This window comes from Camelus ferus, chromosome 13 (genome assembly GCF_009834535.1).
Source record: "Camelus ferus isolate YT-003-E chromosome 13, BCGSAC_Cfer_1.0, whole genome shotgun sequence".
Taxonomy (NCBI): Eukaryota; Metazoa; Chordata; class Mammalia; order Artiodactyla; family Camelidae; genus Camelus; species Camelus ferus.
The window spans coordinates 18,261,140-18,273,090 of record NC_045708.1 but is presented as its reverse complement, the minus strand read 5'-3'; the positions used below and the strand labels follow the sequence as shown (position 1 = coordinate 18,273,090).

At 49.7% G+C, this 11,951-nt stretch overlaps 1 protein-coding gene across 1 annotated transcript in view; it reads left to right on the top strand.

Moving 5' to 3' along the window:
- Positions 1 to 3,099, top strand: part of CRYBG2 (crystallin beta-gamma domain containing 2) — a 28,512-nt gene extending 25,413 nt beyond the window's left edge. Inside the window, exons 20-22 of the mRNA XM_032495570.1 lie at positions 1,500 to 1,658; positions 2,656 to 2,815; positions 2,919 to 3,099. Of these exons, the coding sequence (XP_032351461.1) occupies positions 1,500 to 1,658; positions 2,656 to 2,815; positions 2,919 to 3,007 (408 nt within the window). The 3' untranslated portion in view covers positions 3,008 to 3,099. The remainder of the gene's footprint in view (positions 1 to 1,499; positions 1,659 to 2,655; positions 2,816 to 2,918) is intronic.
- The last annotated feature ends 8,852 nt before the right edge of the window (positions 3,100 to 11,951 follow it).

The following is an 11,951-nucleotide window of genomic DNA, read 5'->3' as shown; positions in this document are numbered from 1 at the left end:
TTCCTCTTGAACTATTATCTCCTTAAAATTTTCCTCTAAATCTACTCACTTTTTTTTTTTACTTTATCCTTAGCCTAAGGAATAATATCCATAAAATCATGGGGTTTGATGTGTATGTATGATTTTTCCTTAATAGACATTGTGATAAATACATTACCATTCAAATTTTTTAATTTTAATTTTATTTATTTTTTAATGGAAGTACTGAGGATTGAACCCAGGACCTCATGCATGCTGAGCATGCACTCTACCACTGAGTTATTCCCTCCACTCATTACCGTTCAATTTTAACAATAAGTTTATCCACTGAAAATTATCTCATGTACCACCAACCAGTAGTAAGCACATCTCACTTTGGGAAATACTGTGTCTATATCTGTGTTTCCGTGTATCTATGAGCACAGGTCTGGACGTGTGTCTCATTTGTGTGCATGTGCATTTATGTGGAGGCGTGGCCGTGTGTGTGTGTGTGTGTCCCTTCGGAGGGCATTTTTGTGTCTGTGTATCCATGTGTCCTCTGGAGGTGACCTCTGGGGGTATGTGTGTCACCCCCTGTACTTCTGTGAGAGTGTGTTTGTGACTGCATGTGCCTGTACTTGTGACACTGTTGAGAGTGTGTGTCTTTGTGTGAGGATATTTGTGTGGTCCCTATTTCAGTCTCCTACAACATCATTGCTAGAAAAAATCTTGGGGATTATCTCCAACCCTCGCATTTTACAGATGGGGAAATAAAGGCTCAGAGAAGTGGACAAGGATTTGCTCTGCAATCTTGGGCAAGTACTTTACCTCCATGGCCCTTGGTTTCCTCATCTTTAAAATGGGGATAATATGTATGACAGAGTTGTTTTGAGGAATGAAGATCATAATGTATGTAAAGCCCTTAGACCAGTGCTTGGGGGTTAAGCACTCAACAAACATCAGCTGTGATTATTATGATTGCTATTATTACTGTCACCACCATCCAAGACCCCCAGGTGGTTTGTGGCAGAGCCAGGTCTGTTACCTGACAGCCCAATGTCTGCCCTTCCGTAGTGCCTTAGCAGCGTGGGTGGTGCATACGTTTCTCTCTATAAGTGTGTGTGTGCACATCTGTATTCTTGCACATCTGTATTCCTGCATGCATCCAAACTTTTAGCAAACATAAGTGCCTGGCATTGAGTCAGCTAGGGGAACAGAGAGTTTGAGTTTGCACGGCTGCGTGTATCCATGTGTCTGTGTCTGTTGTGAACTCCTGTACAACCATGTGGACCTTGGGTGTATCTGCCAGTGTGTGGGCGTCTCTATAGATGTGGAACGGTGTGGGTGTGCACTACGTATGTGCCCTTGTATATGTGTGAGAAAGAAGGGGTGACTTAGAAGCCGGGTCGAGGAAAGTTTGGGGCAGGAGGGAGGGCTTGGGAGCTTGGGATACTGGAGGGCCCTGAGTTGAGAGTGTTGGGGACCCGAGTGGGAACATCCCTATCCAGAGACCCCTGACTCTCAGCTCCCCCTGTCACCAGCGCCGGGCTTATTTCCGCCTCTGGAATGAGGCGCTGGGGGGATTCTTGGCAGTGCCAGACCACGTGGAAGACATGAAGGCAGGCCGTGTGGTGGTCTCTGAGCTCCGGGCCGGAGGCAGCTGCATCTGGTACCACGAGGACGGGCTGCTGAAGAACCAGGTACTGGCTTAGCGGCTGGGACAGGGACACCAGGGCCCCAGACACTCACAAGGCCACTTTTCAGAGTCCCAGTCCAGTCAGGAACAGGACTCTGCCTTGGACCAGAGAGACAGATACAGATACGCCAGGACCCTGGGAAGATGCAGAATGCAGGCTGTGTACCCCCTGGGCAATTCGGGCTCTTCTCTGGTCTCTGTCTCCTCTCTGCAAAGCAAGAGTGTTGAACCAAATGCTTCTAAGGGACGCCCAGCTCTGATATCCTGTGACAGACGTGAATCCTCTCAATCATGATAGATTCACTCCACAAACACTTCCTGAGCACCTGCTCTGTGTCAGGACCTGTTCTAGGTGCTGGGAATATAGCAGTGAAAAAACAACTCTTGCCCTCCTAAAGCTTGCAACCTAGTGGGGAGAGAAAGAAACAGCTTAAATGAGTAAAATATGTTAGTACCTTAGATGATGAAAAGTGTAATAGAGGAAAAAATAAAGAAAGGAAAATAGGGAGTATCAGTAGCTCTTACAAGGGGAGCGCTTCCTGAGGTGGCATTTGAAGGAGGCACCTGTGCAAATGTCTTCACGTGAATGCCTCATGTAATCCCTAGAGGGCACTATGGGGCAGGTTCTATTATACTTCCCATTTTCTAGGTAAGGAAATCAGAGCACAGAGAAGTAACTGGCTGAAAGCCACACAGCCAGTAAGTGTGTAGAGGCTTGTCTGCTGCTAAAGCCTGTACTTCAAGAATCAGTCACAGAGGGCTTCCTGGAGGAGCTAATATTTTTCCAGCTCTTTTATGGTTTCTCACATTGAACCCTCACAACAACCAGTACTTGAAGATTCCTATCCCTGAGAAAACCAAAGCCCAGAAGAATTAAGAGATTTGCTCAGAGTCATAGTCCATAAGAGCCAGGAGTCAAAGCTGGGTGTGTCAAGGGTGTCTTGGGTTTGGTTGAGTCCCGGTGGGGAGGGACTGTGCCTGACAACTTCCTGGGGCCTCAGGTGGCCCCCACCATGAGCCTGCAGGTGATTGGGCCCCCCAGCACAGGCTCCAAGGTGGTGTTATGGGCTGAGAGTCGCCTGCCCCGCCAGACATGGAGCATTGATGACTCAGGCCACATCTGCAGCCAAATGTTCGAAGGCCGGATCCTAGATGTGAAAGGTAAGTTGGGCATATGTATGGGAGAAGGCACTTTGATGGGCCGAGGGCAGTGGAGTCTCCAGCTCTCTCTAACCATCTCCCCATCTCTTACCCCCTCCCCCAGGTGGCCGAGGCTACGATCGGGACCACGCAGTGCTGTGGGAGCTGGCCAAGGACAGGGCGTCCCAAATCTGGGCTGTCCATGTGCTTTGAACGTCCCCTACCCCCTCAGCCCTGGAGGCTTTCCCTGGGATGAAATGTTTTTACAGTTTTTTGTTGTAATATAAACTGTTTTCTAATATGTTCCCAGGTATCCTCATCTCTGAGCACCTTGATATTTGGGGGTGGTATGAGGGTTTGTGCACTTGCCTTCTTCCCTCCTATGCTCAGGTGGTCTTTCCTCCCAGCTCGTTCTGGGGCCCTGATGTAATGCCTCCCTCCACCACCAGAGGGAGCCCTGGGACCAGACTAACTGCTGAGTGTGGTCTTGCACACTGTCCTCCAAAATGATGTGTTCTAAGCGCCTGGTCTGAGCCAGGTCTGGAAGTGATCTGCAGGGCACAAACATGAACCAAGCCCCTTGGTCCCCACCCTCAGGCAACTCACAGTCCAGTGGAGGTTTCTGACAGGTGGGGTGGTACCCTCAGTGAGAGGGTAAGAACAGAAGTGGAGGGGTGCACAGGGGAGGAACCTAAACCATTTAGGGGTGCAAGGCAGACTGCTCAGAGGAGGGGACCCTCAGCTGAGATGTGGAGGATGAGAAGGAGTCAGCCAGGCTAGAGGGTGGCAGAGGGATGCAGACAAGTCCAGGGGTGGAAACTTGGACATTCAGGGTGATGGGGGCACAGTGAGCCAGGTTGGGGAAGTGAGTGGGAGCCAAACCCCAAAGAGTCTTCCCACCAGGGCTCCTCTCAATTTCCCCCAACTCTGGTCTCAAGGCCTGAAGATTTGGCTTCAAAGAAGACAGGACAGGGGCTCTTGGTCCCTAACCCAGCTCAGAGAGGGCAGGACATAGTCCCTCAGTCTAGTAGACACTTGACCCCTTGGTCAAGGTCCTCCAGTAAGAGACAGAGATGGTCAAGGCCCTTGGGGCTTCTCCAGGGTTCCCTTCCCACTCTGCAGCTCCCAATTACACCACCCCAAATCCAGGATGGGCAGGAGTGGTAGAGCAGCTGTTTGTCCTTCCTGCCTTCCCAGCCCATGGGTAGATGGGGAAGAAATGGACAGCTGCCTCTTCATCTTTCTCTGCCCCCAGTGGTTGGAGACATGAGGCCAGAAGGATGGCTGGGAACCCCTAGAGACTGGAGGGGAGTGTTCTCTCTGAATCTGTTGTTCTGAAGACACTGAGGTAGTGGAGTGGGAAGCTCTCTGAGCCTCTGCAACTGGAGATGTCCAGGGTCTGGGTTGGGGTTGGAGGCGGGGGTCCTCTGGGACCCCAAACACCTTGGGACTGGTGAAGCAAATGTAACTAAAGGGGAGGTGAAGATGGCAAGTTCTGGGCTGTGTCCCTGCAAGGTGATCCAAGGGGGAGGAGCCTCATCATTTGGACTTTGGGGCAGGGAAGGTGGGGTGTTAGCTTCCTGGTACCATCTCTCCTGCCAATGGGGACATGGGCGGCTCCTTGGTGCTGCTGCAGACCTGGCTCTTGGGGCCCAGTGATGTCCAGTGACCACACACAGGACCCTGCTCCAAGTATATGACAACTTTATTGACCCCTGGCTGGGTGGTACCTGCCCCTCCACATCAGTACCTCCCTGTGTCGGCCATTGCCCCCAAGGCACCGCCTGTCAGTTCCCACAACCCGGTCATCTCTGGCATCAACCCCTCCCAAGGATTTGTGGGGGGCACTTCTCTTGCTAGTGATGGTGGCAGCTGTCTCAGGGGGCACAGGGCTGTGGCTAAGGCGTGCCCCCCTCAGCTGAGATGGAAGAGCTGGATGAGGGTGTTGGTCAGGAAGAGAAGGATGCTGCCACCACCCAGGCTGCCAAGAGCTGGGGCCCCACTCATGGGTTTCTTGTTGGTGGTCTGGTTTCCTGAGATTCCGGTTTGTATCTGCAAGAGGAGAAGTGGGGCAAGTTCAGGGGGCTTTTGAATCTTGTATTTGTTGTTGAGAGGTGCAGTTCCCCCATGCAGATACTACAGTCCTCAGTTCTCTGTCCCCATAACCACTTCTGCCACAAGGTCCTGTGGGGACGGTTGGCTGCTTCCTGCCTTGACACAGGCAGGGTTCGAGCTGGTCCCTGGTCCATCTCCCATGGAATCTTCCTTTCATGTCTGCCAGTTCACCAGCTCCTCCAGCATGTAGGAGACAAGGGAGCCTATGGCCCCAGCCCTTGACTTCACTAGCCTGGCCAGAGGCTTAGCCTCTCTGAGCCTCAGTTTTCTCATCTTGTGAATGGGGAGAAGAGCCCATCAGAGTTGTGGGGGGTCACATGAGACAGGGCCGGTGAGAAGGCACCTGACAGCATGTGGGTGGGCAGGGAGGGTGCAACTTCTTTCCTGACGAAATGGCCAGATGGTGAGCAAACTGTTCTCAATGCCTGATCAAACTGCAACTAAGCTGCCCATGGTGGAGATTAAGGTGTTTCTGATGGTGATCAAGCTGTCCTTGATACTTGATCAAGCTGTTCTTGATTGAGAACTTGATGGCTCCCATCTCCTATAGGAGATAAGATGCTGCCACAGCTGCCTCCTGGAATAGCAGTTGATTTTGGGACTCCAGCTGTTTCTGGAGTGGGAGATTTCTGTCTTCCTGGCATTGCTGAACAAACAGGTTTCTCTCCCAGAGGTTCCCTGCCACCTCCAAAACCAGATTAGGCTCCACTTGAACATTTCCTGGCCCCCTCCCAACAGGACCATCTCCCCAAGTTCCCTGTGGGTTGATGCCACCCTCAGTCAGGGCTGTCTTCCCAAGTCTCTTAACTTCCTATTATTCCACAGCACCCCTTGGGTGCCTCAATGTGCCTGGCTGTCTGTAAGTGCCTCCCCAGGCTCGGGTTTAAGAGGCAGCCCTGCTCCAGGGCAGCCCTCAAACAGTCTGACCCCAACCAGAAGGGCTGGGAAGGCTGGGAGCCAGGCCCCCTGAGCCTTTGATTTCCCTGCTAGAGCCTCTGCCCCCATGGGAGAAGGCTGGGTGCCCAGGGGCCTCATGCCCTCCCTTTCAAGCCAGGCAGGTCTTGGTGGGGGTCCCAGGTGGTGGTGCAGAGGCTCTGAGGGGCTGCTCTTACCTGAATCATAACCAGGAGGCTGATGAGGAGGAGGAGGAAGAGGAAGCCCTTCATCTTGGGAGGTTCTCGGTGGCTCTCTTGATAGCAGCTTTTGGAGGTGATCACAGGGCTGTCTGCAGGCCTCTTTCAACTTGGCTGCTTTTGAACGAGGAGGTAGGGAGGCGGGGTGGAAGGGGGAGGAAGGAAGGCCTATGCGGCAGGGTGGGGAGCTACTGCTTTTCTGCAGACCTTGGGTTTGAGGATACCAGGCCCTGGATTCTACGGTCCCAGCAGATGATGGGTTCTGGATAAGGACTGGGGCAAATCCCAGGGAATGGGAGGAGGGCAAACCAAGGGGGCACCTGTGTAGGGGGCAGTAAATAGGGCCCTGGGTTTGGAGCCAGCATCGTAGGAAGTGAATCTCAGTGTAATCACCGATCAACTCTGAGACCCTGGGTGAGAAACTACCTCTCTGAGCCTTTAACAAAAGAGCTGCTGGAGAATTAAATACAGTATAATTAAAAGGAGATTGCAGTGGGGGATAGGGGCTGAAGGAGAAAAGGCTGGGTTAGATTTAGGTTTCAAGATAAGGTTGTAGATGGCTCCACAGGTTCAGAGTGAAGGCTTGGGGAACATGAAGATTTGAGGAGGGGGTAGGTTTCTGGGAAGACGAAGGAGCACTGCATTAGGAACCCAGAAACCTAGGTTCTAGATAAGCTCATCTCTCCAGGCCTCAGGTTTCTCACTTCAAGTGAGAAGACAGAAGTGCATTACTTCTAAAGTTTATTAAGACCTAGCATTTTGTGATTTTGATAAAGAAAATAGCAGATGGGTTGTGTGTATCAATCTTGGATGGATGGGAGAGGGCTAGTGGAGAGACCAGCAGGTGACTAAACTGCCAGGGAAGAATTTGGGGAGGGGGGATGGCTATGAAGATCCAGCTAAAGGTCGGGGATGAGGTGAATCACAAAGCTGTTTGGACGATGCCCCATTCTTCAGACATCCTCTTGCTTTGTTCTCTCAGAGGAGCTCTGCAGTAGGTTTTACAATTATCCCCATTTTGCTGATGAAGAAACTGAGGCTTGGATATTAAGTAACTTGTCCAAGGTAGTAAATGGCGGAGCCAATGTCATGTAAATTTGAATCCAGGTCTGTCTGAAACTACAGCCATGTATATAACCTCTGGGACTGCCCTAGAAGTCACCGATTAAGTCTTGGTTCCCTGTCTCCTCCCTCCTGGAGTACTCAGGTGTTGGCTCTGTGGCTTGTCTCCAGCTTCACTCACTCTCCCTTCTTTAGTCTCATTTGCATGCCAGATAGTAAAAGAAATTCCCCTCTCACTTCCCTTCTATGGTTTTGGGTCTCAGAAAAACCTGAGTGGGCCCATAGGGCCTCCAGCTCTGGCTAAAAAGAAACAAAATAAAAAGAACTGAGAGTCAAGGCTGGTGAGAGAAAGCCAGGAAGTGGAGAGGGAGGGACAGGAATCTTGAGGCCCTGGGGGTGGGTAGGGAAGGAAGTGGGTACAGCCCTCAACTACCTGTCCCTGTCCACCCCCATCAGCTCTCTCACCAGAGGCTTCTCCTCACCCTCCACTCAAATCTTGGCTGCCTTTGGTGCACCAGTAGGGATGGGTGATTCTGGATTCAGATGCTGGAAGGGGGCTGGCCCAGGAAACAGGAGGCCCATGTTGAAGTCCAAGATTGCTCTGCTGAAAATTGGCTCCATCACACTGGGTAGTTTTACAAAAAAGCAGCGGGGCAGGCTAATTCCAGCTGGCCCATGCTCTAGATTTGTGTGCAGATACTTAGAGGCCAGTCTCACATTTGCAAAAATTTTCTTGCAAACACCAGAAAATTCATTTCTACATCCTGAGCCTCTGCTATGGTTTGAGTTTGAACTGCTAGCGGTAGGGGGTCTGGCGGGTGCTGGAAGGGTTTTAGGGTCATCAGGGTTTGGGGCATGGAGCGGTGCCTGGAGAATGTCAGTACCTGAGAGAAGTGGGGCTTCACACCTCCTCTCCTGCCCTCTGAGCAGTTTCATTCTGTCTTGACAACATCTGAATAGACAGAACCTGGTCACAAAGCTTACAGAGCTTAGAAACCCCTATTTTACAGATGGGAGAATGGAGGGCCAAGAAGGGCAGGTTAATGGCACAGCTGGAGATAGAACCTAGTCATCTCTTCAGTGTCCTCTACAGCTTCTCTATACCTGACTTCTGAACCTTAACTAGCAAGATGGGAAATCTCAGCCCACATCCCCTACAACTCTTCCCAAGAATCCAGGTCAGACTCTTAAGTGTGACATTCAAGGCCCCTGTTTTCTTCCCTAGCCTCTGTTTTGGGTTCCATAATACTTCACCCCAATATCCATATACACCACACCCTAGCCCGCAGCCACACCTACTTCGAATCTCCCCAGCTGCCCCACACTCTTTTACACCCCATGTGTTTTCTCTGTAAGGAAAGCTCTTCTTTAGTTATTTTATCTGGCAAACTCTTCCTTGTTCTTCAAGACTTAGCTCAGAAGCAACCTGCTCCTGGGAAACTTTCCATTTTCCCCCAGAAACTCCTTCAAAGAGAGGGAGTTCTTGGTGTTCCAAGGGCTCCTTCTGTTGGTCACTGTTCTAAAGGTTGTGTCCACTAAGAATATGGTCTGATCCCTTGACCCAAGACCAGGTCCCTCTAGGTCTTGCCACCTCTCTAACCCAGGACAAAACAGAACATGGCACATATAGGTGTCAGACAGCTGAGTGAATATAAGGCGACCACGCCCACCTCCAAGCCCTGCCTGCCTGTATTCATTCAGTCAGGAAATGCTTATTATGGGGCAATAGCAGACTAAGTACTGAGAGGTTACCAAGGAAGAAAAGAATTAAGGGGAAGAGAGAGATGAGCCCTTCCTTTGGGGCTGCTTTTCCCCTAAAAGTATTTGCCACTTTCAGAAAAGACAGCTTAGAAACTGAGCACAGCTTTCTACAAATGTATGGAACTGGGGAGAAAAACTGTAACTTAAGACCTGCTAAGAAGGGGAACCTTGATAAACTGCCCCCCTCCATAGGCTTTGGGTGGGGACCATGAAAGTTTATACTTGGGGAGTAAGAGTGAACAGGAAACAATAGCCCAACTCTCACAGAAATGGAAGACAACCTGATCAAAACAAACAAACAAACAAAAAACCCAAAAAAAAACAACAACAAGAGAAGCAACAGGTGATAGAAACAGTTACACAGAAGAGCTGGATAATGGAATTATCAATCAAACTTTTAAATAACAATGTGTAGTCTGGAAATTATAGAAAAGAACCAAATGGAAATTCTAGAACTTAAAAATACAATACTAGAAATTGAGAACTCAGTGGATAGGTTTAACATCAGATTAGACACAAATGAAGGGCTAATTAGTGAAGTGGGAGATAGATAACAAGAAAACATGATAGCATAATAGATTAAGTGTCCGCTGTGTGTCAGTTACTGCACACACTGGGGAGACAGAAGTGACAAAATGAGCATAGTTCCTCCTCTTAAGGAGCTGACATTTGAATGGGGGAAAACATACAAAATAATGATAATTTAAGATTTCAATAAATGCTATGAGGAAGTCAAAAGGGTCGCGTAAGAAAAGAGAAATGGGAGGAGGACATATTGTAGGTTAGTGTTGAGGGAAGACCCCTTGAAGGAAAGGTTTGCGTTGAGACCTGCAGAACAAGAGGGGCCTGGGTGTGTAAAACCCCCAGTCCACTCCCCATCCTGGTTTCACAGTGTTCTTTAATGACTGTTCCCAGGGCCAAGCACAGCCCCACAGTGGGCAAGTGCTCAGTATGTGCTTGAGCTCAGTGACGGGATGCAGCACCTCAGGGGTGGGAGGAGAGATAGGGGGTTGCAGCACGTACTACAGGATGATCTGCCCTGCAGCTTTCATCTGCACTGAGAGAGGGTTGTGATCCAAGAGCACCACAGAGCACCCCAAGGGAAGTTTTCATCATTTGCCCATCTGTCAATCCACTCATTTCAGACAGTTTATTGATACCTACTGTGTGTCAGGTAAGTTGAATGAGTGAGGATCCCTTCCCTTGAGGAGTTCATAGTCCCAGAGGGAACCACATACTGAAAAAGTCACAAAAACTGAAAAAGGAATACTATACTGGCAGCAGGGCTGTTAGAATGTAGAGGGTAATTCCACTTGGGAGTGGGGATATTCATGGAAGAGAGGATATTTGAACTAGTTCTTGAGGGATTGAGGGGGATTTTCCCAGGGGAAAAGGCTAAAGGAGGATGTTCCCATTGGAAGGAGAGGCCTGAACATAAGAGAGAGCATGAGAGTTTCTGGGACACTGAGAAGGGTGAAGGGCAAGACACAGAATATGAAGATCCTCAGTGTCTACAGGACATGGAGACGGCTTGACCCAAAGCACCTGTGACGTGGGTGGAGAGGAGGGAGGTGGGAGAGATAGCAGGTTTTTACTCTGAAGGAATGCCTGGACTTGGTGACCTCTTTCTCCATTATTTACCTCTCCCTCCTGAGCTGCTAAGACCTGATAAAGTCTTTTGTCTCAAAGAGTCATGACTGATAAAGGTCCTTCAGGAAATGACCTATAAGCAAAGCGGACTCTGTCCATTCTCAAGAATGCAGAGCTCCAGAACCCTCTTACTCCAGGGCTGGGGTCTACGTCCTCATCCCACAAGTGGGAAAACAGGCACAGAAAGAGCCTCCCTTCTGTTGTTCAGGACCTCCCTCCTCCCACTTCAGGGCCTTCCCAGCATTGTCAGGCAGTGAACATCCACCCCAGGATGGAATCAAGAAGAAGCCAAGTGGCTCCCACCCCCCAGAAGTCTGGAGGGAATCCTGGGCGAGCTTGGAAGCTGGACAGACTCTTCTTCAATGTCCTTCCAACACTCATATCCTACGTGAGCCTGGAGATCTTGGAAAGATTTCCAGAACCATCTAAGATGGGAGATAGAAAAATATGTAAGAAAAATAACTATTAGGTTAGCTTAGGCTCTTGTGTCACTTTCATAACTTTTTTTTAGGAAAATACCTTTTAAAAACAGTAATACAACAATGTTATGAGAAATTCAATTTGCACAATAACTCTACCAGGTGGGTTCTATTTGTATCTCTATTTTCCAGATACGGAAACCGAGCCTCAGTGGAATAGTTGGAACAGAAACAGCCAGCTAGGAAGTGTCAGAGCCCAGCCCCATAGACTTGTCAAGTCATGCTGGCTCCTAATACATTCTCAATAAATGATGGCTATTATTATTTTCCAGATTTCTATGATGACAATGTATACTTTTGTAATAAGGCTCTGACTTCTCCCAATAAGTGTTACTAAAAAAATAATGAACTGCCTGCTGGGTTAGAGGGCTCCCACCTCCCTCACAGGAACTAGCTATTTGCTGAGCCTGCCTCCTTGCAGAATCTCAGGCCAGGCTTCCAGCTGTGGGTAGGAGGGACGTATGTTGTAAGTCCTAATGCTTGGGTAAATGCTGATTCATGTCCCAGTCTTGCTGAGGTGGGAGGCAGTGGGCAGAACACAGCAGGGCCCATGAGGCCAGAGCCTCCGCCTCCCACGCTGTTGGGCCTTGCTTTACCTTCAAGAACAGAAGGAACGTGTGCAAGCTGACAGTATAAGGTTGCTAATCCCCTGACTATGTCTCCAACCCCCCAAAACCACTTGGCCCCAGCGTGACCTCAGACTTTGTCATCTTATATATCTCAAGCCTCAGAGAACTTTCTGGGAGCAGCTCAGTGGCAAGAGAGCTCCCCTACCTGCAACTTCCAGTCACACTTTCCACCTGAACCCTTCCCTTGGCCGTGGGCCTATAACACCTGCGCCTTTGCTTTATCTTTGCCTGCCTGTTTTACTCAAGTGGGAGCTTCTAGAAAGAGCACAGATTCTGGAGGCAAACAGTTCTGGTTTGAATTCACTTCTACTACTTTCTGCCCAATAGC